We start from the raw sequence: 25,956 nt of genomic DNA, 5'->3' as shown, positions 1-25,956 counted from the left end.
TTTCTTTAATACAGTTTATGCCTCACCTTTTTGTGTTTTCACACACCCAAGGTGGCTTACAACATTCAATAAAACAAAACAAAACAAAACATGTAAATGAGTAGTCATTGCCAAGAAAACAACAACAAAAAAGAAATGGTGATGGTGACAAGAACAATAGTACTAACAGCAGCAGCTAAAAAATTAAAAAATGAAATTCAGTATGATGCTGGCCCTACAACATCAGCACAGTAGAACACTCCACCCCCCACCACACAGACTTTGGAGCTGGCTGGAAACTGGAGTAGATTTTGGGGGTACATGGGTACACTTCATCCCACTTCCACCAGATTCTACAGTTCCTTCAGAGGGAGTCCAACAGTGGATCTGCATAGAATAGCAATAGCAAGTACATTTCTATACTGCTTATCACTGCACTTAAGCAGTCCTTAAACAGTTTACAATGTGTAAGCCAATTGTCCCCAACAAGCTGGGTACTCATTTTACTTGGAAGGATGCCAGGCTGAGTCAACCCTGGAGCCCCTGGCTGGGATTCAGCTCATAACCTTGTGGCTTGTGAATGTGTGGCTGCAGTACCAGCATTTAACCACTGCACCACCAGGGCTCCCCAAGAAGTAGCAGATCAAAATGGTCATAAGTTCCTCAAAAGGTTTCTGTGGCCTATGTAGAAGTTTCAATTACAGTACCCCTTTGTAATTTTCCAAGCCAGTTGTAGTGAGACAGGTGGAATATGAAACATCACCCCTCTTTTTTGCTAGACTTTAATGCCTCCAGGTGTTGGACTGTAACTCTCAGCATCCCTCACCACTAGCTATGCTGAGTGGGGCTACTGGGAGTTGCAGTCGAAATGAAAGAGCCACATGACTCTGAAGGCATATTTCATCCACTTTCTGCATTATGATAACACTACTCAGCATGTTGAATCTTTCTAGGAGCTCTTCCTGTTTTTAATCAGTGGAAATAAGCATCTTGCCAGTGTTCCCCTGATTCCTTCAGAGTCCTGCAGAAGGAAAAAAAGACAGGGTCTTGTTAATCTCAACCGACATATTTCCAACAGATGGTTCTCTCTTTCATCCCTCTTTGGTCTTTCCCTAATGCTTCTCCTACTAGGACCTCAGAGTCAATAGGCACTTACCGCAATATATCTGCAAAGGCTGTGAGCAGTGGCTTGCACTGGTACTTAACACCATGCTTGGCACAGAGAGACTTCACCAGAGGAGCCACCTTCCAATAATTGTGTCGAGGCATGGTTGGGAAAAGGCTGCAGAAAAGGAAGCAGGGATGATGTGTAAAGAGGATGTTACAGGGCCTTCAGTGAACAAACAGCATTCAGCCCCCTTCAAAGGTCCCTAGCCCTTTAACATCCACTCCTGGCCAGATCTCCCATGTTTATGAAGGCCTTTCTGGATTGGATTCATTCATGCTGTATAATTTATTCAGTCCTAACTTCTCTCTCTCTCTCTCTCTCTCTCTCTCTCTCATACTCACTGATGCTCAATCTGGAAGTTCAGGTGTCCAGTGTACCAGTCATTGAACCAGGATTGATCCACATTACATGTTGCTGCAAGCTAAGTAACAAAAAGAAATCATAGTAATCTCTCCTTTATTGCCAGCACACACTAGATTTCCTCATTGCAGGTTCTTGAACTGGAAAACATTGGTTCCTCCTTGATTGAACTCTAGGTATGGTGACTATCATGGTCTAGGCTTGCAACTTCAAAAGGCAGGGCATTTTCAGATGTTGCAGAGCATTTGTCCTCTGCAACTCTCAACTTGGGAATACCTGACAGTCCCCTTCACTGTTATTCTTTAAATAAGCATTTTCTGCTCGCGGTGCTGCTGTTTTTACATATATAGGGATTTCAGTACTTTGCAGTGTCCTTATTATTTATTTATTTATTTAGCGCTGTAGATTTATATAGTGCTGTAGATCACACTTATGTTCTTTTCCTGTTATATTCCATTCATTTTATTATATGTTGCCCGATTTCTGATCTTATTATTAATATGCAAACAAATAGTAAAAGTATCATTATTTTTAAAAATGTGAGGTGGCTTCTCCAAAAGCTTTTGTCTGCAAAATAAAATAGAAAAGAAGTAGACTGACTTCTACTTGCAGCTGGCAAGTCAGACTTTCTGACTCAGGTCAGCACTGAAGAATTTTCGGTTCTACACTACTGTTTGACAGATGTGGTCATTTTTGGAGAATTTACTTTGTAGCATATTGGCTAAGAGTCTGTTCTCCAATCCTATACATGTCTACTCAGAAAGGAGATCCATTGATTTTAGTGGAACTTGCTCCGTCAAAGGTTAGCTCAGTATAGAATTGCAAGCTGAGTCATAAGCCAGGATGTCAGTCTTGCTGTGAATTTAATATGTAGTGTAAGCTAAGCCATTATTCCCTGCACTGTGGAGATAGAAAATACCTAATACTGCCCTTGAGATCATAGCATCATGGGAATACACAATAAAAGTACTCCCAATAAATGGCCACCTAGCCTCCGTTTAACACTCCAAGGGAGCACATTCTACTGTCAAACAGCTCTTTCCTAATATTATTTCATGTCGTTTCCCATTAAGTGTCCCACAGTTGCATTTACATTCTCATCCCATGTGTCAAAACACTAAGCCAGTCAATAAAGGGATTAGATCTTCCCCCCATATAATATTGTACAGCAACAATTTAGCAATTGCAATATAACTCAGCTCTTGGTTATGAGACCAGGTACCCTAAAATATTTATGAACACATTTATTTGAAGGAAGAAAATGAGTTCCCCTGTCTAAAATCAGACTTTCTCTCACCTGGGCAGAGACCCAATCCAAATTTTGGTCATAGTCAATATTCATTGGGATGTGATTCATCTGTGAGACCCAGAGAAACCAGGTGCTTTCTAAAAACCTAAGGAAGCAAATAACAGCACATTATCACCAGCCATCCAGAGATGGCCAAATGCTCCCAGAGACAATTGGAAATGGGCAAATTCTTTGGTAGATTTTAAGCAAGAAAGCTTTCTCTCCAGCTTCCCAAGTACCTTCTGAAATCTCATAATGGGCTTTCCCTGCTAAACTTCTACTTCCTTCAGATTTTCTAGCAGCCATTTCCCTCTTTCCCCCCTTGTAACCCTTGTTCTCCTTTCTCACACCGACTTTCTAGTTGGAATGACAAGAATGTGGGTGGGGATTAAAATCCCCATGGGCAGAAGAAAACAGATATTTTAGTGCACTTTTCTCCCCATATTCAAGCATGCCAAAGTATTATAGAGAATAGTTTTGCATAGATAAACATATGGCATGAGTTGTTAGTTGTTTGTGTTTTTTGCACAATACCTATATTTTTCATGCAGAAAACATTGTTTCCTATACATAAAACACATTTTCTGAAAACCATGTATTCCTCTGTCCAGAAAAAAACCCAGAACACTTTGGGATGTTCAAATAATGGAAGAAAACTGTACAAAAATCTCTCTGCTCTATTATTCTTCATGGTAGGATTTCCCTACTGTTGGGAAATCCATTTTTTCCTGAATAATGGTACTAAATGAATAATGGAAAATAATCTTTCCATCTCTGTTGCATGGATGTCCATCAAACAGGGCTTGGGCTAACCACACATGGGGGTTTGTGCATGATGCCTGGTCATTCCTGTTGCAAGTGGGAGCAGTACTCATCTGTGGTTATGTTTGCCATGATGTCTAAACCTGACAGTGTATCTTATCTTCCTTTTATGGTATGTGGAACTGTTCTTTCTTGCATTGGGACTGACTGGTCCAACTGGCCCATGCACAGCAGCATGCTGACATATTAATGAGAAGCTAGAATTGTATTGAATTTTGGCTTTCTGTGACCTCTCAAAACATCAATTTTAACCATTTACTATCTTTTGGCTAACTGTGGCCAAGAGTTGCAATATATCAAGGTGTGAATTCTTTATTATGGTTGGAAGTCTGTGGGTGAAATCCAATTTAAGAGCAATCAGTCACAAGGCACAATCTGGCTTGTGAATCATGGGATCTGGCTGTTTCTCCAGGCTGGGTGAGATCATCATTGTGAGCTTGTTCAGGCTGGTGTGATCATTTTTGTTGTGAAGGAGCCACTTTGTACACAGAGAGAGCCACCCACCCCAACTTCACACTCCCTAAAACTAGGATCTTGGTGTTGCTGCTGAAGCAGCCCTGAACAATATTCTGCCCAGTGATTATTACCTGGCCAGCCAGTAGAATGCCATGAAACTCTTAAATCCCATCAAAGGGATGTACATGAGACAGACGCGGATGTTGTAGAACACAACAATGGCGAGCTCCTGCCAAAAAGAACAGCATTAAAGCAATAAAAAGGATGGAAAGTCGTTATTAGTTTCAGAACTACCAAGTATACAGTGCAATTATGATGACTACAAAGGCTATGGTATGGTATTACTTACACAGGCCAGAATCCTGTATGGGTGTTACATCTTTGTAATTAGAATTGGTAAATTTCATAATGTCCATATCCAGTAGAAGGCTACTATTATGTTATTACATATCAGAGCCAGCAAAATGTCCAATGTGCATCATGCACTGCTATCCATCAGGCACTCTTGCCAGTGTTCCAATACACATCTTCCCAATTCACTAAAAGGGTTTTTCAGCACCTCTGTCACTTAGTTAAGTGTATGTAAAGTTACATGAAAGACTTTATCACACCACCCCCTCTCTCATCACAATCTCTTTTAATGAAAGGAAGTGCATATATACTAATTTGGGAGCACTCCCTACCGTATATCCCTGCACTAGCATGACTGGGCTGTTTCTGGCCCCTCATGCTCTCTTCTGCCCTTGTCCTTAACCCTATTTCCCTGCTCTGTGCCCTACTCAGCATGCCTTTTGTGGGTATATGTTTGCTTTTTAAAAACACAGTTCTGGAGTTATGCAAATGTGGTTTAACAACAAAATGAACCAAACCAATCAACAAAACAGAGCCTCTTCTGGAACAGATGGGAAATGGGTACAGGAGGAGACACTTGACACCATGTGGCTGCGCAATCCTAGAACTGTCACAGGAGTATTTTACAGCACTTGAGGACTACTGCTGCACCAGTGCTATTGGCAGCTTATTGATATGTTTTTTCTGTCAATGGCAATCTACAGCCTAACCACGCTTCCAGGACAAAGCAGCAATTAAAGGGAGATTGTGAAAGGTGTTATTATCAGTGGCATTCTCTGCGGGGGGGGGGGGGGGTTCCAGGGTGGCCATGGCCTCTCCCATTTGCTTGTTCAGCTGCCCAGTTCAAACTTATCCAACAAAATTAGTTCCAGGGAACAAAGGAGTTAAGGAGGCATCTGTTTAATCTGTGATCTATTGTGTCCTCAAGGCCCAGACACCTAATTTCCTGTGCTGCCACTGGAGAGTCACAGATCAATCTGCTCTGCTACTGAAGATTAATAGACACAGTTAAAGCCAATTTCTTCCTGAAAGAAATGCCACTGCAGGTAACTGCTAATTTGTAAATGAAACCATGGAATACTGCACAGAAACTGGCCATTGACACTCAGGCACGTTCAATTACTTTGGTAAGACAGCCGTCTGATTTCCAGAGACGAATTCAGTGGGTGGCCTGAGCACAGATGTTCTGAGATGGTTTCAGACAAACCAATGATTGGCTTCTACAGCTTGAGTCTCTCTTATCCAAAATGCTTGAGACTAAAGATGTTTTGGATTTCTGAATACTTGTATTTGCACATACATACACGATGAGATAGCTTGGAGACAAGACCCAAGTCTAAACATGACATTCATTTATGTTTCATATACACCTTACACACATAGTCTGAAGGTAATTTTATACAATATTTTAAATAGTTTTGTGCATGAAACAAATTTTGTGTACATTGAGCCACCAGAAAGCAAAGGTGTCACTATCCCAGTCACCTATGAAATTTTTGGGGGATTTGGAATATTTTGTATTTTGGAATTCTGGATAAGGAAGACTCAATCTGTATTGCCAGTTGTTCTTCAGCTGTAAAGTAAGGATGGATTTACCATTGATTTTCTACAGTTCAGGAGATTTCAAGCTTTGGGGTATTTACATCTCCCTATGTCCTGTTTACACATTTGGTTCAGCAGACCTGACTGGGCTGTTGTCCTTTCTTCTTTTCTGACCCCTTATGGCTGCCACATTCCCCTTCATTCAGCTTTTTGAAGCAGATGCTTCTCAGCACCATTTTAGCATCCCAGTTTCTGTGTGCTTTTTGTCTGTATATATTTTTTAAAAAGGGCAATTCCAGCATGAAGATTTTACTCTTATGTCTAAATAAATATGGCTACAGTAAGGTTGTCAAACCTGGAGCCCATTGGCACTACCAAGTTATATCTCTATATTCTTTGCTGGTCAATGACCGAATAAACTTTTACTACTACTACTCTCTATATTCCACTTTACCTGTCATGGCAACATCCCTTGGAATTTTGGGATATGCAGTTGATAGAGAAGTATTTAGAAACCATTCGTAAGAGACTCCTAGTACCTCACCCAGCTTCAAATCCCAGGATTCCTTAGGATGTTGCCATGGTAGTGGAATATATCACTATAACTGTGTACTGTAAACAGGTGTCAGGTTCAGAAATGCAGAATTTACTGCCATTCTGATGCCACCCACCCACATTAAGACATTTGAAGGGGCTTCTTTAATTTGCTGCTTCTTAATGCTGTTTTTCAAAGGGATATGGGAAGACAACAATTAAATTGGCAAGAGATGGGTAATTTGGGCCTCCTTATCCTTTTGTTTTGTTTTGTTTTGTTTAAAAATGAATGTTATGCAGTTTAAGACCACCAAAGTGAAGTGTCAAAACATTAAAAAAAATAATAAAAACTGAAAGCTAGTGAAAGGATCATAGGTTTGCAATCAAGCTCTAAACAGGCATATCTGTATTCAGGGGCATCTTTCCTTGCTTGTTAAGCTCACTTGTGAGTTGCTAGATATGGATTTTGAAAGAAAATTAACTAGATCTGCAACCAGAAGTGCCTGGCAAATGATAGAGAAAGGTTGATTACAAATGAGTGATAGGCCTTGTGTAAACTCTGTGAATGAGAAGGAGTGACTGCACAATAACATCCTCATCTAAATTCACCAAGACTTTGGTCTCTTTCACACTACACAATTACAATACACTATGATTCTAGAGAAAACGAAGGTACTAGCGATAGGATCCCTAGGCTCAGGCAGGGAAGTTTGCCAACCTGTCCTGGATGGGGTCACACTTCCCCTAAAGGACGAAGTTTGCAGTTTGGGAGTACTCCTAGATCCATCTCTGCAGTTGTCATCTCAAGTAGATGCGACAGCTAGGAGTGCTTGGTACCAACTTCAGTTGATATGGCAACTTTGTCCCTACCTGGACCAAAAGGATCTTGAAGCAGTGGTACTCTCACTGGTAATCTGTCATTTAGATTTCTGTAATGCGCTCTACATGGGGTTACCTCTGTACCAAGTTCAGAAGCTTCAATTGGTTCAAAATGTGGCAGCCAGATTGGTCACTGGTGAGCCTATCCACCAAATTTGCTGTAAAATATCCCTCCTTCATTAGTACTGTATGTTTTATTAAAGTTAATTGTATTTTATTGACTTTATTGTATTGATAATATGCTATTGTTTTTATTGAATGTATTTGATATGTTTTTATTGCTGGAATAATTTGTTTGTTGTAATCCCACCTCAATCCGCAGGGAGAGGCAGGAAATAGAAATAAAATTTATTATTATTATTATTATTATTATTATTATTACATTTTAACTGCCTTTAACTTTAACTATGGAATCCTGAGACAGACTGCTCCTCTGATGCCTCACCAAACAAAGATTCTGTAAAGTACACCAATGGTAGTTAAACTAACATTGTGTAATGTAAAGAGACCTTTGCTAAATAGACTTCCCTTTATTCTATGAATATTTATTTCCTGCCACTAGGTGGTAGTAAAGTGATGTAAAGCAAACAGCACTTTAATGGTTGTGAAGGATGAAAGAAAAATTCATTTTTCATCAGAATTTATCCAGTTCACAAAATTTGAATGTAGGAGGAAGTGAAACTGGCAGATTTTCCTATCCTGTAGTATGAATTTTGTTTGAGCTCATTTTCCCAAGAGAATTCAGCAAAATTAACATCATCTGAATGTGAGAGAATGCAAAAGTGATGGATTTGCCCATCTCTAATGCCTCTGAAGAAAATCACAAACATAAACCTCACAGAAGTGCATATGGAATGGAAAGTCATAAGTGTTTACCTTTTAAAAACAAGAACAAAATAAAAACCAGAATTCACAGATGCTTGCTTTTCAACTAATTATGACTATTTATTGTCCACACTTGTCCTAAGCTGTGGTGATGCCTATGGTGAAGAAAACTGTTTTTAGTCATATTTTTTTTGTGGGGTTTTTGGGCTATGTGGCTATGTGGCCATGTTCTAGAAGAGTTTCTTCCAGATGTTTTGCCAGCATCTGTGGTTGGCATCTTTATAGAACATGGCCACATAGCCCAAAAATCCCACAAAAAACTATGGCTGCTGGCCATGAAAGCCTTCGACTCCACATGTTTTTAGTCATTCTGGGAAATCTTGTGAAAAGTAGCAGCTGTCTCCATATCATTTTTCAATGCTGGAGAAACAGTTGACTTTCTGTTGCATCCTAGGCCCTACTTTGCTTCCTCACAAAATCTAAGTACCTGTAAATGACCAAATCTGGCTATTTCTTATATTTAAAATACATATCTAGAAGCTCTTCATCTGTATACTTGCCAAAAATTTCCTGCTTAGCATATTTATTTTAAAAAGAGATTTGGTTGAGGTGGCTGGAGCTAAGCTGGTAGGGAAATGAGATAATATAAACACATACATACTCTTTTTTTTTTTTTAAAGTATGGTACTCCGACCCTTAAATTCATTAGGTTTGGCCACAACTGGGTATATTTTAGAAAAGTTGCTTTTGAGATTACAACTGCCAGGAATCTGGGAGATCCTGGGAATTGTAGTATTGAATACAGACGCCTCACTGGATGATCCAATCTTTCCTCCATATTTGAAAGGTTCTCCATTTTTATGGGGATGAAAGAAGAAGATTTTTTCTATTGCTTCTCTACTGGCTAGCTATGGGGAGCAACAACACAGTCTTATGAATCAAGCATGCTTCCACTTGTACATACACCAGCCCCAAAGAACTGAATTGGCATGTTTGTAGATTACTTACCAGCCATTTTTTCCTCTGAATTGCAAAGCGAAAGATTATTACTTGCACAAAAATAACGAAAGTCAGTGGGGCTAAAACTGCAGTGAAAAAAGAAAACAAGAATAATGTAAAGGTAAGTCACTTCCCTAAGGGTGCATCTACACTATAGAAATAGTGCAGTTTGGCATCACTTTAACTGCCATAGCTCCATTCTACAGAATCTTGGGATTTGTAGTTTTGTGAAGCAAAAGTATTTGTTTGTAGAGAAGGCTAAATATCTTGTAAAGGTACAAATCCCAGGATTCCACAGGATGGCACTACAACACTTAAAGTTGTGTCAAACTGCGTTATTTGTGCAGTGTAGATGCAAACTGAGCTACAAACTACCTGCATTTCAATCATGTCTAAATCAAGGGTATTTCTGAAAGATTTCCTCTTACTTTCACAAGTCATCTCAGCAAATGAACATCTGCTTTGACATTTACAGTATCTCAGTCCATCCTACTTTCAGTCCCATGCTTTTATCAAAGTGCTCCAGCCATCATTCCCTTATGCCATTGTCCAGATTTGCCAGGAAGCATGGCCTTATGGATGGTGGCTGACAGCAACTACATTTAGGTTCTTAAACAAAATGATAGAGTTACTCACGCATGAAGTATATGTGCTGGTGCTGGTAAGGCATATATTTCTTCTTCTTTTTTCCAAGCTGCAAAGGGAGAGCAAAAGCACAATAGCAAACGCCCTCTGAAGAAACTTGCCAAGAAAACCCCACAACAGGTTCTCCTTAGGGTCACCAAAGGTCGGAAACAACTTGAAGGCACACAACAACAACAACAAGCTTGCTTATTAAGGGTAGGGATGCTGGAGGAATGATATAGTGGTTTGAGCGCAGGCCAAGGACTCTGGGAGACCAGGGTTCAAATCCCTACTCAGCCAAGGAAACTCATTGGCAAACTTAGGCATGTTGCCATCTCTCAGCCAAAAAGGAAGGCAGTGGCAAACTTCCTCTCAATAAATCTTGCCAAGAAAACCCTTGGAGAAGGTTGACTTAAATGTGGGTTTACTTGAAGGCACATAATGACAACAGTAAGAAATTCTATACCACCAGGACTATGGCACAGCTCAGAACACAGCTATCCTTTAGATTTTGTGCTTCTGTGAATTTTACAATTGGCTTCTCAGTTTAACAAATGTACAAAAATACAGAAAATGTGTATACACTTTAAGGTCTAGTCTGTTTAGAAATATATACTCTGAGAGAATATTGATTTAGAAGGGAGTAATTTATGAGACCTTGTGTTCAAAACTGAATATTAATATTATATTAATTTTTTTTTAAAAAAAATTGCAGATGAATGCAGAAATGGGATGTAGGCGGCACCTGCACTACAGAAACAATCTGGTCTGGCACTACTTTAACTGCTATGGCTCAGTGCTATGGAATTGTGGGAATTGTAGTTTGTTGCAGCACCAGAGCAGTGCTTTCCAGAATTCCATAGAATTGCGCCATGGCAATTAAAGTGGCACCAAACTGAATTATTTTTACACTGTGGATGCAGCCACAATAAACCTATGAATGGATACATGAAGAACTGATAGACACCTAAAAGAGGTAGGGCCAATCACTCTAATTAGGGGAATGGACTTCTTTTATCTACTGTGTATTCTTTTTTATGACTTGAGATATTCCTGAACATCCTGTTTACTTACCTCCACAGAGAGTGTCTTCCCCAGGCTGAACAGCAGCGGGTGCATGTTGAGATCCGGGTCCTTGCGGAAACAGTTGGGTTTGGCATGATGCTGGTTATGCATATGCTTCCACCAGCTGGGCGGCCCACCCTGCATATATATTTTCGATAAAACCACAGATTCTTTATTTATAGATTGGAAGAACCATATAAAATATCACAAAAATGAACTTGACAAATGGCTGCGCCGAGAAGTCTTTAGGAGACAGCTTCCTTGTCCCAGGACATTTAAAGCCCTAAATGGCTTGGGTCCAAGCTATCTCAGGGACCGCCTCCTTCCATACAATCCTCCCCGCGCTCTCCGCTCCTCTGGGAGGAACTTACTATAGCCTTTAAAATCTAGGCTTGCGGCGACCTCCCAGAGGGCGTTCTCTGCTGTCGCCCCCAAACTCTGGAACGACCTGCCGGATGAGATCCGTCAGTTGACATCATTAGACAGCTTTAAAAAAGCGGTCAAGACGGATCTCTTCCGGCAGGCCTTTCCAGATTAACCATCCCGGCCCGGGCTCCCTGATCCCCTCTTTCCTCTCGTGGCCCCATCTTTAGTGATGGTTGAGGATCTCCAGAGGGACACCAGGGTTTTTAGTTTGTTTTAATTATGCTTTATGTTTTGATATTGTGTTTTTAATCTGTCATATTTTTTAATACTTTCATAAGGAGGGGAGGGATTATAATGTTTTTAATTTTATATTTTACTCTGTGATATTTACTGTTGTCAACCGCCCGGATTGGTTCGCCACAGGGCGGTATACAAATAAATATATTATTATTATTATTATTATGACATTTTGCCACCAGCCTGAAAGTCACCATTGGTCATCAAAGGACTTAATGTGAAATTGTTGTTACTAATTTAGAGCAGAGGTGGGAAACCTTTTGGACCCTCTCCCTAGGGTCACATAAGCAATGGACTGGAAGTCATGCATGCATGTCCATGTGTGCACACAAGGATCACATGCATGCACCATACACACTCATGCACTGTCTCCATGCATGTGTTTACCTATACATGTATGTACCACACAGTTCCATCTGAACCCCATCACAGTGTTCATAGTTGGGGATGAAAAACTTTCCATGCTCCTTGTGCACTGAGATCACTTTGTGTCTCCTTGCTACCAGTCATTTGGGCAGAGAAGGGACCTGGTTCAAATATTGCTCCTATTAACATGATTAGTGGACTGATGGGATATGGTGATGCGGGGTGGGGAGAGTCATTTCTATCTGCCCTCTTTTCTCAGTACAATGTTCTCAGTACAGTCATGGCAGGAGCAGCAACTGCAGCACAGGATGCATGTGTGCAGTTTAGAAAACCTATGAATGGCAGATTTGATTATTTATAGAATGAACCACAGGTTGTTTGTGCATGGTTTTGAAAATTATCAGATTGGGGGTTTTCATCTCACTCCAGATGCACAGTTAATGCAGCAAGCAAGAAAGGTGTTACTGACACCAAATACATCAATAATAACTGTTGAATACTTTGGGGCAAGAGTTTGAAAACATTTCTTTTGTTCTGAAATATTTCAACAGCTCACAAGGTACTGAAAGTCCAAGAAACTAATGTTTCCAAACTCTATTTAGAAGTGTGACAGCTATGTTTCTGGCATCTAACAGCCGTTGGCACCTACAATTTGGAATGTTTTACCCTGAAGCCATTTGGGTAGGTATGTGCACACATCCTCAGTTGTCACATTATTGTTGTTTACAGTGTGTCATCCACATACATGGTGCTTTACAAACAGTTACAGAATAAAACATGTATAACTATTCAGTAATAAAAAATACAATGGGAAAAAGCCCACACAGAGACATAATGCAAAATAAAACAAATAAAACAGGCAGTACAGATAACTGACTATACTAAAGGTAAAAAACATTAATCTGAAATTGCACAAGTCCACACATCATGCACTTATCTGTTTATTTGTTTGTTGGGACACAACAGAAATAAAGCACTATGATTCCATTTTAACTGCCATGATTATATCCTATGGAATCCTAGGTTTGATAGTTTGATGAGGCCTGAGAGCATGAAAATGAAAGATCCCTCCCTAAACTGTCAATCCCAGAATTCAGTGGGATGGAATCATGGCAAAGAAAAGTGAATCAGCCTTACCACTATGTACTGTGGAATGGTCCTTTGTTACATTTATAGTGGAAGCACTATGGCTTGAGTTGTTCGAGTAACTCCATCCTCTGCCTCAGCCCACAACCAGCAATGTGGGGATCACAGTCCCATCCTACCTTATGAGACTGTTGTGAGTATGAATGAAATCAGGTAACTGAAGCAGGTGGATTGCTAGAAATGTGCCCTAAAAAAGTTGTCATAGCTGCTCTGCCCAGTCCTCATTACCATGTGATCTAAACCCCAGGGGGGAGGCCTTTTTGCTTCAACACAATCAAACTAAAACAGCCACTTCCAATATCCCTATTTGATTTCTGATTTATGGACTACAGGTTAAGAATCCCTTATATAGAATTCCAAAATACTCCAAAATTCAAAATTATCCACCTGGAGGGCTGAGATAATGACATCTTTGCTTTTGAATAGTTGTGTACACTTATTTCATTTCCTGCACAAAATTATTAAAAATGTATAAAATTATTTGGGGGCTATATGTATATGGTGTACACAAAACATAAATGGATTTTTTATTTAGACCTGGGTCCCATGTTCAAGATATGTATATGCAAATATTCCAAAATCAAAATAAATGAATTAATGAATAAATAAAAATCCAAAACACTAATGGTCCCAAGTAGTTGAGATAATGGAGACTCAAGCTGTATGTTTCTATCTTGCCTTTCCTCCATGGAACACAAGATATTGGACAATGTATAGGATATGCAAGCAGCCACCTTGCTAATCCCTGTCCAGGACCAGACATTCTTTGCTTCAGCAAGTCTGCTGTATATACTAACAAAACACACACACACACACACAAACCAATCTCAGTATTGGAATCTTACCTTAAGTACTCCTGCAACGATGAGGTGAGCTAGTCTATCCCACTTGGGCTTCTGAAAGACTGAAACATGTCCGAGATCATGCTGAAGAAACCCATACTGGTTCTAGAACATAAAAAAGAAACCCCAAGGTGATGTCTTTAATTTAATTTAATTTAATTTAATCAATTATTTATATTCTGCTTGTATCATAAGATCTCCGAGCAGCTTAGAATAAAATAAGCTTAAACTATTTAAAAGTGCAAGCAATAAAGATAAAATGTGCATTTTAAAAGTTAATAAAGTTTAGAATTATGTGTATGTGAATTTTAGAAAAACAATATTTGGGCTCTGAAGACCATAATAAAAAACTATGTTCTCACTGGGCAATGGAATGAAGCTAGTGTTGGTGCCAATCAGGTCTCCAAAACATTCTACAACAAGAATGCCACAGTGTAGAAAGACCTCTCCCACATCCTCACACAGTATATTGCTACCACTGGTGGGACACAAGAGGAAGGTTCCATCTCCAACGCCTTGGTTTGTATGGATTAATTTTTCACTCTAAATACATGTTAATATCTGGGAAGAGTATGAGCAGCTGTCCTATGAAGAGTACTTTTGTCTAGATGATTCTAAAACCTTTGCAAATGAAGTCATGAAAAGCTATGTGGACATCTTTCCTGTGAACATGACTGACTCTCAGGAAGCTATTGAGAAGGAAAACATGGCCACATCCTGTTCATGACAAACACACATGTAAGTGGGGCTTATATGTGCCTATATCTCTTTTTGGTTTGGACTCAGACAGCCAGTATCATTTAGTGGTTTGAGCATTAGACCAGGACACTGAGAGATGAGGATTAGAATCCTTGCTCAGTCATTGAAACCCACTGGGTGACCTTCGGCAAATTATACTGTCTCAGCCGCAGAGGAAGGCAAAGGCAAACCCTCTCTGAACACATCTTGCTAAGAAAATCCCATGATAGGATCACCTTAAGGTTGCCATAATTTCTTGATGGCAGATATCAGCCCATACCTTTCTGCATGCCTATGTCCTCAGTTCATTTGGGGACATGAATTCTAAGAAGGCATGCTGTGCAAATGCCATACATCAAAATGTAGATGCAACTGGGGAATGAAATGTAAGTGTTTCAATATTACAGTACCAGAATAGAGAGGATGTGGGAAAAAAGGAACATTAATTCATATATGAATAAAAGAGGTTTATGGGTATAGATATGAAACATAATAGGACAGAATCCTGTATGGGATTTACAGATGCATATGCACCGCAGCTATGGTGCTATACAGTGAATCCCTACCCAAGCTCCCCAAGCTCTACTTACCAGGCAGCAGCTGCTGTGAGCAACAGAGGTCTGTTCCTCTGCCACTCAGGAAGCAGTTGGGTAATGGTCCCACCCCTTCTGTGAGTGATCTCCAGTGGGACAGCAGAAGAAGGACTATGTCATAATTTTCCCCAAAACGTTGAGATCACTTGTGTAAGAAAGGGTGGAAAGATCAGTCAGCTACTTCCTGACTGATGGGGGACAGACTCCTGTCAATCACAGTGGCTGCTGTGTGGTAAGAGGGGATTTGGGGACTTCCACAGTCCTTATATAGCCCCTAAACTAGGGGCTACATAGAGATTGTGAATACACAACAGTCATGAATGCATTACTCTAGGTTATACATTCTGGCCAATAGTTAAAATCTTATCCCACCATATTAACAATTATGAAAGACTGTTATTACAATCCACCTTTGCAAATAATAATGAACCTGTATCATAAATACCTTATCTCTCTTTTACTATTAGTAATAAAATGGTTATGGCTAAAGGATGGATACATGCTGATGAAGCAGGTTTGAAATGGTGGAGGAGGCTGTGGGATCTGGCATTAAATGAAAAAGTAACATCTTAGTGAAAATTTTTTAGAGAGGAACTTAAGAAAGATGCATTTAATGAAGAATACCAGTCATTGATTCCTTTTCTAAATGACATCTCTGATATCCCAAGACCATAGGGGCTTCAGCATAAATACTGGAAAGATTTGTTACTAAATCCTTCATGTTTTACATTTTGGAAATGAAGATTCTGAATAATTCATTGGGAAAGAAAGAAAGAAAATATATTTATCCTATACTTGAAAACTGATCTTTGGGAGGATCTCTTCTGAGTATAATCTTTTTAAATGTTTTTATGTCTATAATTTTGTGCTGGTATTCAAAGTAAGCTATTAAAATTTAATTCCATTTTTGTTTAAAAAGTACAGTAGCAGAATAAGAACTACTCTGCTATGAACCTTATCAGATCATAGGGCTGTGACAATATTTGAAGTCCTACTATAACCATAAGAGAAGACTGCTTGCAGAGATCCCATGTCTGAAATTATCAGTTATAGTCCCTGCCCAGCCTCATTTTCATGGCCTGGACTGAGACAACTAGATGCATTGGCATTTAATGAGTCTCCTAAGCATTTCCAAGGGAAAACTGCTGAATTTGGTGAGACAGCAGCCAAAAAGCATCATTTTGCCACTATGCTATTGAATTTCAGCAGTACAATGTCAAAACAACAACAACAACAACAACAAGCTCCAGCTAAAATAGTGCCAAAGCCCCCCAGATATGTTTTGCAGCCAAAAGAAAGGAGGGGAAAAAGCAATCTACATCCTTGAAAACTAGAACTTCTGCTTCTAAATCAAGGTGTGAAGGGAGTGTATACTTTGTTTTGAAACTGATAAAGCACTTCTGGGAGTGCTTATCAGCTTTAAACCTAAGTGCATTCTCATCTTGTTTTAAAGCAGAAATTCTAGTTTTCAAGGGTGTTGCAGGGTATATTTATGTATGTATTTATTTATTTTAAAATGCTGCCACACTGCTGAATTTCTCAGCCCCAAGAATATTCCCATCGGCTGCTAGCTTTACATTGTGTGCTCACTTAATTAGCATCAGTGTTACTATCCATGGCTTGAATCCTACTGGTATTTCCAAACAGAGTAGGCCCATTGGATCCATGGCCTTTGCATGTGGGTTGACTCACCATTGAACAACTGATTCAGTTTATCCACACTTATTCACTCAGTATTTGATTTGCATGCAATAGTTTCATTGAAGAAAGCCCCCTTACTGTCATCAGTAGAAAGTGGTTGTGAGTCAGTGCAGACAATACTGACCCATGATGATCACATTGGACTAGTACCAGTCAATGTTAAAAGTAAGAGTAAAGATTTCCCATTGACATGAATGTCTAGTCATAGCCAGCTGTAAGAGATGGTACTCATCTCCATTACTAAGCCAAGAGAGCCAGCATTGTCCAAAGTCAACTCTGGTAGTCATGTGGCCAGCATGACTTTACAGAATGCTCTTACCTTCCCATTGAAGTGGTACCTATTTATCTACTTGCATTTGCATGTTTTTAAACTGCTAGTTTGGCAGAACTGGGGACTATTGATGAGAAATCACTCCATCACACAGCACTTGGGCCTCAAACTGCCAACCTTCTAGCATTACAATTGTCAGAATTGTCATCTTAACCACTAAGTCACCATACCCCTAAGGCAAGTCAATATTACACATTCCTATATAGGGGCTGAAATTCCATGATTTCACACTGAATGGTTAGAGAGAATATTCTAACACAACGGGATGGTGGACTAATTCAGGAGGCTTGAAGAATAGTTTACAATCTTGTTACATTCTATGATAAAGCTATATTACCTGTGCGATAGTAAATAGTGCAATACCAACAAGGAAGGGTACCCAGGATTTTCCAAAGTACCAGATAACAAGCCAGGCAGCAATATCTAGCAGTAAAGCATGGAGAAACATGAAGATGAAGAAAGGATAATTTGTCTTCAGAAGTTCTGTCTTCTTCACTGTATCATGTAGCTCTCGAAAGTCATGTATGAGCATTTCCTATGTGAAATAACAACTGTTAAGCTTCATCTTCATGAGGTATACATAACTCATATTGACTCAGAGCATTAAAAGATCCCTACTGGATCAAACTAAAGCCCTGGACATTACCACAAAGGAAAATTGGGGGTTTAACCAGTGATTAACCCATGAAAATCATGCAAAGATTTTCACACACATCACGCTTAAAGAACCATTATCCCAGGAATAATGAGGGAATAACCGGGCAATAAACAGCAACAAATCATTCATGGGATTTCCCTATGAATGATTTGTTGCTGTTTATTGCCAGTTTGTTTCCGGGATGATGGCACTTTAATATCATCTTCATGTGAAAATCTTAATCGCGATTGTGCGATTTTCATAAATTATTTTCTGGTTAAACCCCATGTGATAAGGTCCCCTGTCTGGACCAGGGTCTTGTTTTCCACAATCAGCAGACATTTATGGGAAGCCTACAAGCATGATGTGGAGATAAACAGCACCTTCCCACTTGACAAATAGCATATTTAACAATCAAGAAGGAGGTGGGGAGGAGTGGGGAAAGCTGTCTCTTTCCTCTAATCTTGAGCATTGTGAATAAGATAGCCTTTAGTCCTCAATAGGATCTGACTGCTGAAACATGGTGATGAAAGTGTAGCACCACAAAGGGAAATTTGCAGTCAGACATTTCAGGACCTCGAATATATTTTGGATCTCTCAGAACAGGAGATTTCTAAGTGATTCACTTTAGTATCTACTTTGCCTTTTTGCTGGAACCTCATGGTCCACCAATGGCTCGGGGCCACTGCAGTCTGCAACTGCAAGCTGATGGATTCTCTCTCCCTCTCCCCCTCCCTCTCTTTCTTCTTTTCCTTCTCCCTCTCCCTCCTTCCCACAATTTTTTAAAAATAGTGCTAGGAAAAACTTACATTTTTGGTGGGCTCTGAGCTGGGCTGATCAGGTGCCAATTCTCCAATTAACAGTGAACTCAAGTACTTCTTTACTAGGTCCTCTTCCTTGTGGAAAGCTGTGAAAGCATCCTAAGAAAGATGCAAAGGCATGGAGCATGAAAGAGAGAAAATAGCTTAGCTGAACTGATGTATTTTGACATTCAGAGTGGCATATTTCTTTTAAGCAATAGATAGTACATCTCAGTTGATCCAGAAGCATGGACACAATTTCTGAGGCATGTCTCCACTTTATAGCACTAGGGACTCAAATACAATATGTGTCTGTGGGTCAGTTTGGAACTGTAGTTTTTTGGACAGTTTGGGCTGGTAGTCAAATAAAAGAAATTTAACTGACATTTCTGTGCTTCTTCTTATTCGCCTTTCTCTTTCCTTCTCATGTTTTATATTCTTTCCAATCTATCTCCTCCTTCTAAACAGGTATACTGCTGATTTCTCGCACAATTGCTGTCAATTTGCCATCGCTATAAAGGCACACACAACCTCTCCATAATAATCCTGCAGCAATGAAGGATGGTAGCTCCATGCCTGCATTTTAAAAGAGATATCCAAGATTTTGTATCTCTGCATATTAGGTTTCAAAAACTTGGATAACTATGTGCAAATTAGACCCAGAACCTGGGAAGTATTCACCACTTCACTTTCTTTCCACCAGAACATCAGATGCACTATTTTAGTGAGGTGAAACTGCACCTTTAAGAATAAGTGAATTTCAAGAAGGAAGAGTAGCAAAAGAATGAAAGCTGGGCAAATCCATGCTGGCTATACAGGTGCTGTGCCCTCACTGACCTCTGGGCAGTTACCAAAGAGAACAAACAGGAGGAATTGCTTCAGAGTGCTATGCTGTCCACAAATGACTTGTGAACTTCATCTTAGGGGAGAACATTGCGTGTTGCCCTCCTTGGTAGGGTTTCTAAGCAGAGAAGGAGCAACAGCATCACCCCCAGTATAAACAGTGGTTGTTGCGGGCATCTTGTGCCTATAGGCTTTAAGCTGGACTGTCCAACGTGCTGAACTTTATCCTCTCAAATGGATTCAGCACTACATTAAAGTTCAGTCTAAAACCAGGAGCAGATCCACCAGTCCACTAACATCAGTGTCTCAAGTGACACTAAATATAAGGTCCCAACACCAGGTTCTCCAGAACTGGTTAAACAAAAAGGCCTCAAGGAACAGCTTTCACTTAAATCTATAGTCGGGGAGACATGAAATCATAGAACCTGAACAAGATGTCAGGAGAATAATTATGCTATGATTTATTTTTATACAGCTTTCTTCCTATCTCTCTGCCCTGAGAGTAGTCTGGCAGCTGTCGTGTGGTGCAAAATTTGGAAAGATGGGATAGGAAAGAAGACATGAGTGCCACTAACTGATAGAACTTTTTTCCCTCTCATCTGCTTTGATGGTCCTTATCAATTTCCCCATAAAAATACATCCGATGATGATGATGATGATGATGATGATGATGATGATGATGATAGCCCAGGGATATATGGTGAATGGCTCAACTCTCAAAACACCATTTGCCCACATTAAAATTCACTTCTTGGAAAAGGTAGAACAGTAGAGCAGAGGGCACCTCCACCAGAGCTGCTCTTCCACCTTTTTAAAAAGAAAGAAGAAAGCTTTACTGCACATTCCCCAGTATGAGAAAAGTTGAAAAAACAGCAGAGAAAACAAGGGAGACTTTTGATCTCATCATTAGGCCTGGTCCCATCCCCCTGCAAAACAAAGTGTGGCAGTTGACCACTAAGCCTTCAGTTGGGAAGCACCCTTCGTTGTGTAATTCTTTAGTACTTCTTCTCCCCCTCTAGAAAGGTCTCCAGATAAGATTCCATTGAGCAATCACTATGGCCCACTGCCTTCCATTTCACAGGATGTCTGGTGACATCATTGTTAACTTGTAATTTGACCACTGCTCCCCAGCACTCCTTGCCTTCACCTGTTTTCTTAGTGCAGAGAATCCAGCAAGGAGAGAAAGAGGAGAATAGCAGCAAAAATTCTTTGTGGGTCTGGTCAGAAAAATGTGTACATAAGGTCAAGGGTGGTAGAGGAGAAGTTCTTGGGGAATGTAGAAATGTCCCTCATTTGTGGACTGCTTGCCATGCATTGCCTGCTGCAGAGCCATTTCTGTCTTGTAGCTCAACTGGTTTCTAGAAAGAGTCTTGCCATTTGTTATTAGTCTTTATTACCTGTTAGCTAAGGAGAAGAAGTTAATGATGGGTAGCAGCAGTCATCATTATGTCTGACATTAACTTGGTGCAATCTGCTTTTGGCTCCATGTTACCAACTTCTTAATCAATTGCTTCTCCTAATGTTGTCCTCCAATTAGTGATGTAAAAAGTATATGTGTTTTGGCAGCTCCAGTGCTCTTAGTCACTTCTGTCACCTGCAGAGTACTCTTTCTGGATCTTTTCCCCATGCCAATGGATTCGTGGTTCAAAATGATACACAAATAATGTATATTTTTCTACAAGCCACATTTGTAGAAAACCAATTATACACATTTGTATGCACAAAAATATGTTACTTCTCCTTTCTCCTGTATTTCATCTGTTTCAGAATCCATCCATCTTTTCCTAAGGCTGGCATCTAAATAGTTTCATAAATTTCCCTTCTAGCCACAGACTCTGTTGGGACAAGAATGTTTGGCAGTATAAAGGAATGGATGCTTCTGCTTCAGAACAGAGAAAATTCAGCTCCAGTGGATTCCATAGTGGATTTTACCAGGGCAAAATTGGGGCACTGTACCCTCCCCAAAAGAGTTCTGCACCACTACCACCACCCATGAAATTTTCCTTTAATTCCTAATTTTCTAGCATTGCAGTAATTTAAATTTTATTTGAACATTTGGAACTAGAGTTTAAGCATCAAAAAAAAAAAAAAAAAAAAAAGTGGGGGGCAGACAAAAATCCCAAAGAAATATGAAAAGAGCAAAATAGAAGTGTTTTAGGTATGAATAATTTTTAATGTCTAGAAATTCAGACACTGAAGGAAATTTTGATTTGTAGAATTATTGTGAGAGCAATACCCTCATCCCTCCTCATAGCTACAGCCCTAATCCCTAGCCCAGGGTTGCCAGGTGAAATACAGGAATGAACTCCTGTACCTTTAATAGTTGTGCAGACAAGGGAATTACACCTTTTGCAATCCCCTCTTCAAAAAAAAAAAAATTAAAGTTACAAGAGTCCTGTCTTGTATTGTTCTTGTTAAACCTACCCAAACCACAACAACCTGCTGTTATTCATTTTAACTTTGAAGTCATCGCCTTCTTCTTTGTCATCGTCTTCATCTTCTGTTTTGTTATTTGTTGTTAACTGACTCATAGCGATCCTGTGGATGAAACATCTCCAAGACCCAGTCCTCTACTGCTCTGCTTTGGTCTTGTAGATTAAGGCCTGTGATGTCCTTAATTGAGTCCATCCATCTGGCATGTGATCTTCTTTCTACTGCAACCACCTTTCCTAGCATTGTTGTCTTTCTTAATGAATCATTCCTTCTCATGATGTGGCCAAAGTATGACAGCCTCAATTTGATCATCTTGGCTTCCAGGGACATTTCTAGCTTTATCTGCTCAAGGACCCATTTGTTTGTCTTTTAGGCTGCCTACTCTGTCTTCACCTCAGTTTTGATGAAATGGAATTGTGTGAGATATGTGACAAAATTGTTTTAGCACATTTGTGTGAGACAGACAGCTTAGTGGTGATTTGGACAGGAACAGTGAAGAAAGACAGTGTAGTGTAGTGGTTTGAGCATTGGACTATGACTCTGGAGATCAAGGTTTGAATCTCTTCTCAGCCATAGAAACCTAGTGGGTGATCTTGGGCAAGTCACACTTCAAAGGAAAGCAAACCTCCTCTGAACAAGAGTACTCATCTTAGGATCACCATAAGTGAGAAATGATTTGAAGGCACACAACAACAACAACAACAACAACAACAAATCAAACTTTCTGATTCTCCTCACTAGAGCCAGCAACTCTAAAGATCCTGTTGAGGTAGAGCAGAATCTGCTTAGTTCTGAGCCTCTTCTTGCAGTGGCATTAGCCACAGCAACGGTAGCCTCTAACGTTTGTGGGGGGTTTGTGGGTTTTTTGGGCTATGTGGCCATGTTCTGGAAGAGTTTATTCCTGACATTTCACCAGCATCTGTGGCTGGTGTCTTCAGAGAATGCTGGCATGGAAGTGAGTGGGATATATATACTGTGTGACCCTTGGTTGAGCGGAAGTGATTTACATGTTAGGGGCTTATTGTATTAACAAATAAGCTGGTTTACCTCTTCTGGCTTGAATTCAGGATCCAGGATGCCCCCGGATGTTATCATATCTAAATCACCGCCAGTCTAGCTGGGATGCCACAGTCCGGATGCATCCCTGGTTGAAGCCTTGCTCAGACAGCACTTTTTCAAAGTTGAGGAGCTTCCAACTTCAAAAATTGGCCAGCTGAACAAGGCTTCAACCCAGGATGCATCTGGGCGGTGGCATCCCGGCTAGATTGGCAGTGATTTAGGTATTATAATATCCGGGGGCATCTTGGATGCTGAATTCAAGCCAGAAGAAGTAAAACGGCTTATTTGTTAATGCGATAAGCTCCCAAATCTCTGTTGTTGAATGGCAAGGTCTATTTAATTAGTGATCCATTGTCTGCTGGGAAAACCCTTGGCCCTGGGTGGTTTTTATTTGCATGCGCTGGGTCTTGATTTCCTCTCAGCCAAGGGTCACACAGTATATATACCCCACTCACTTGCATGACAGCATTCTCTGAAGATGCCAGCCACAGGTGCTGATGAAACATCAGAAATAAACTCTTCCAGAACATGGCCACATACCCTGGAACCCCCCTCCCCCCCAAAAGAAACCTATGATTGCTGGCTGTGAAAGCCTTAGACTTCACAGTAGCCTCCCAATTTGTTGAAGTGCATAGTGAGCACTGAAACAGCAGTTTTCAGAGCTTAGCAGCAAGGAAGCTGCAGATCAAATCACTGAGCAAAAAGCAAAGTAAAATGGGGAAAGTGGGGAAACATACAGAAAGTAAGACTCCCTATGCCCACTTTGGGCATATCCAGACTGATTTAAAAGATCAGCCAGGTCAGAAAATCATAACCGATTTGTTTATCCCAGAATATTTTTTGTTAGCTCCCAGTATCAGATATGTGTATATACCACCTTCCAAGCTCTTTTTTAAACCCAGTATAAAATTGGAAGGAACAGGAATAAAATCCAGAATTTCAATCAGTCTGGATGCACCCTTTATAGACAATACTTTCTTCTTTTTAACAAAATAGCTGAGAATATTAGAGGAGCTCACTAGTGTTTCCTGACCACCAAAACTATGCTTTCTCAGGCTGGGATAGATGGAACACAGCAAAATATAAAGGACCCAGACAGCATGAACACAGGGAAAGTTCATTGTAATTCCATTGTCACTTATATCTGCAAAGAAGCATTAGTGTTGGGAGGCACTTTCCATCTGGAAGTACACTAGTTCTGCCTTTGGATTTTTCTCACTAGTCAGAGAGGAGGTTCCAGGCAAAATGAAATGTTGAATGTGGCATTGTAAATGAGTACAAATTGAAATCAAATTCAGTCATAACCATTTTGAATACGTATGTTAATTTGTGGGGGCAGGAACCTATAGCTTTCTAACAGCAGAGTCCTATGCATGTCTGGTCTCGTGTGGTAATTTTAATTCACCAAGCTGAATTCAAAATTCATTTTACTGATGTATTTAAATCAAAACTGAGATAATGAAACATAAATCACTGCATTCACACTGATGTCATTTTCTCAATGGCTGAAGTTAAATAAAACTGAAATGTAACATCCCTTCTACAGATTACTCTTGATCTCAGATGTTAGCTACTGACAATGGGCTTACTAATAACCTTACTGAAAACCCACAGAGTCCAACATTTCATCTATTGCAAAAATATCCTAGGAAGACACTTTGTAACAAAATGCACTGTTGTGTCTACAATCTTAAGAGTGCATATCAGTGCAAATGTTGAAAACACTGAGAAATTTCATCAGCATTAACTTAAAGTATTTTGGCTTTTCTCAAGTAGGTAACAACAGATACGTGAGTAGAGAAGACACACCAAATTCAATTTCTCATAGAGGTGTCAGTTAAATCTTGCCTATTTTTGAGTAAACATGTTTTGGATAGGTCTTAAAGCCCAGGATGACAATTTCATACACAGACACAGTGCTTAAATCCCATGAACGGTCGTGGGATTTGAACAGCCTGACAGTATGCAGAGCTGTAGTCAGCCTACGCAGCCTAAATTTTTCCCTCCACAAAGTGTTTCTTCTGGGATTTGTTCTCATCCTTTTTCTAAATCTTGTTAGTGTTCACCTCTATATTCCTAGAAAACTGCAAAGTAGATATACTAATGACATGAAGCTGCCTGACTGTGTCAGATCACTGGTCCAGCCAACCATAGTCCCTGCATTGGCAATGCTTTCCAAAGGTTTCAGGCAGAGGTCTTTACCAGACTTGCTACTGGAGATTCTGGGAGATAACTGAAGCTGAAACTGGGACCATGCTCATGCAGCATACACATCCTCTGACACTAGATCATAGTCCTTCTAAACAGATCAAACTCCCACCATTGAGTCTCACCGTGGCATCTTGTCCTGCATAATGGCTGATGACACTCATTCCTCCAGGGTGCCGCCTGAAGAACTGGCTGACATCATACACTTTCCTGTTGATGACCAGCCATTTCTCTTCTTTTGATTTGCCCTTGCCAGAGCGGAGTACTATCTCCCCCCAGGTGAAAAGTTGTCCAGCGCTGGAATCATGTTCTGGCTTTCCCACACTAGCACCTGACTGGGGCGGCATTCTCTCTGCCAACCGAGCCCTCTGGCTTTGATTTTTCCACCTTACTACTCTCTTACTGTTCTACTCAGGGCAAGAATGAAGACTTTCTCTCCCGCTTGCTGTACCAGCATGTTTTATATACACCTCTTGCAACAACCCACGCAACCTGCAATGTGCTGTGCCCCAGGCAATTTCTTTCAAAACAGCCTCCTGCTCCTCCTCTCTGTTTCATTTCTCTACAACGTTATCAGAGGGTCAACCTTCATCTTTGTACACTTGTGCTTTTTCCTATTTGCTCTTGGAACTGGATAAACCAGCATGTTACTCACTGGAAGTCTGAATGAGCAACCAAATGCATTAGCAGAGGAAGTCATTTTG

The 25,956-nt window shown here is 40.2% G+C and overlaps 1 protein-coding gene across 1 annotated transcript; it reads right to left on the bottom strand.

The window, feature by feature from the left end:
• On the bottom strand, positions 1–25,599 carry LOC149314267 (acyl-CoA (8-3)-desaturase-like). The gene is made up of 12 exons (XM_089523418.1): positions 25,378–25,599; positions 18,719–18,829; positions 17,610–17,807; positions 13,913–14,014; positions 10,902–11,030; positions 9,840–9,897; positions 9,213–9,289; positions 4,205–4,302; positions 2,805–2,901; positions 1,489–1,568; positions 1,136–1,261; positions 1–1,000 (listed from the first exon to the last, which is right to left on the bottom strand). The coding sequence occupies exons 1-12, from the start codon at positions 25,597–25,599 to the stop codon at positions 952–954; spliced, it is 1,347 nt and encodes a 448-aa protein (XP_089379544.1). The 3' UTR covers positions 1–951.
• Between the last annotated feature and the right edge of the window lie 357 nt (positions 25,600–25,956).

This window comes from Sceloporus occidentalis, unplaced genomic scaffold (genome assembly GCF_023333645.1).
Source record: "Sceloporus occidentalis isolate IW3139 unplaced genomic scaffold, rSceOcc1.0.p SCAF_4, whole genome shotgun sequence".
NCBI lineage: Eukaryota > Metazoa > Chordata > Lepidosauria > Squamata > Phrynosomatidae > Sceloporus > Sceloporus occidentalis.
The sequence above is the reverse complement of the archived record's forward strand: the minus strand, read 5'-3'. Positions and strand labels throughout refer to the sequence as shown.

Excerpts from the sequence above, each read along its gene's own strand:
- LOC149314267 (XM_089523418.1), bottom strand. The coding sequence starts at position 25,599 with ATGCCGCCCCAGTCAGGTGCTAGTGTGGGAAAGCCAGAACATGATTCC. Across the intron at positions 4,303-9,212 it reads TTCAGAGGAAAAAATGGCTG|GAGCTCGCCATTGTTGTGTT; the intron begins GTAAGTAATCTA and ends TCTTTTTGGCAG. Across the intron at positions 1,262-1,488 it reads AACTTCCAGATTGAGCATCA|CCTTTTCCCAACCATGCCTC; the intron begins GTGAGTATGAGA and ends CCTTTTCTGCAG.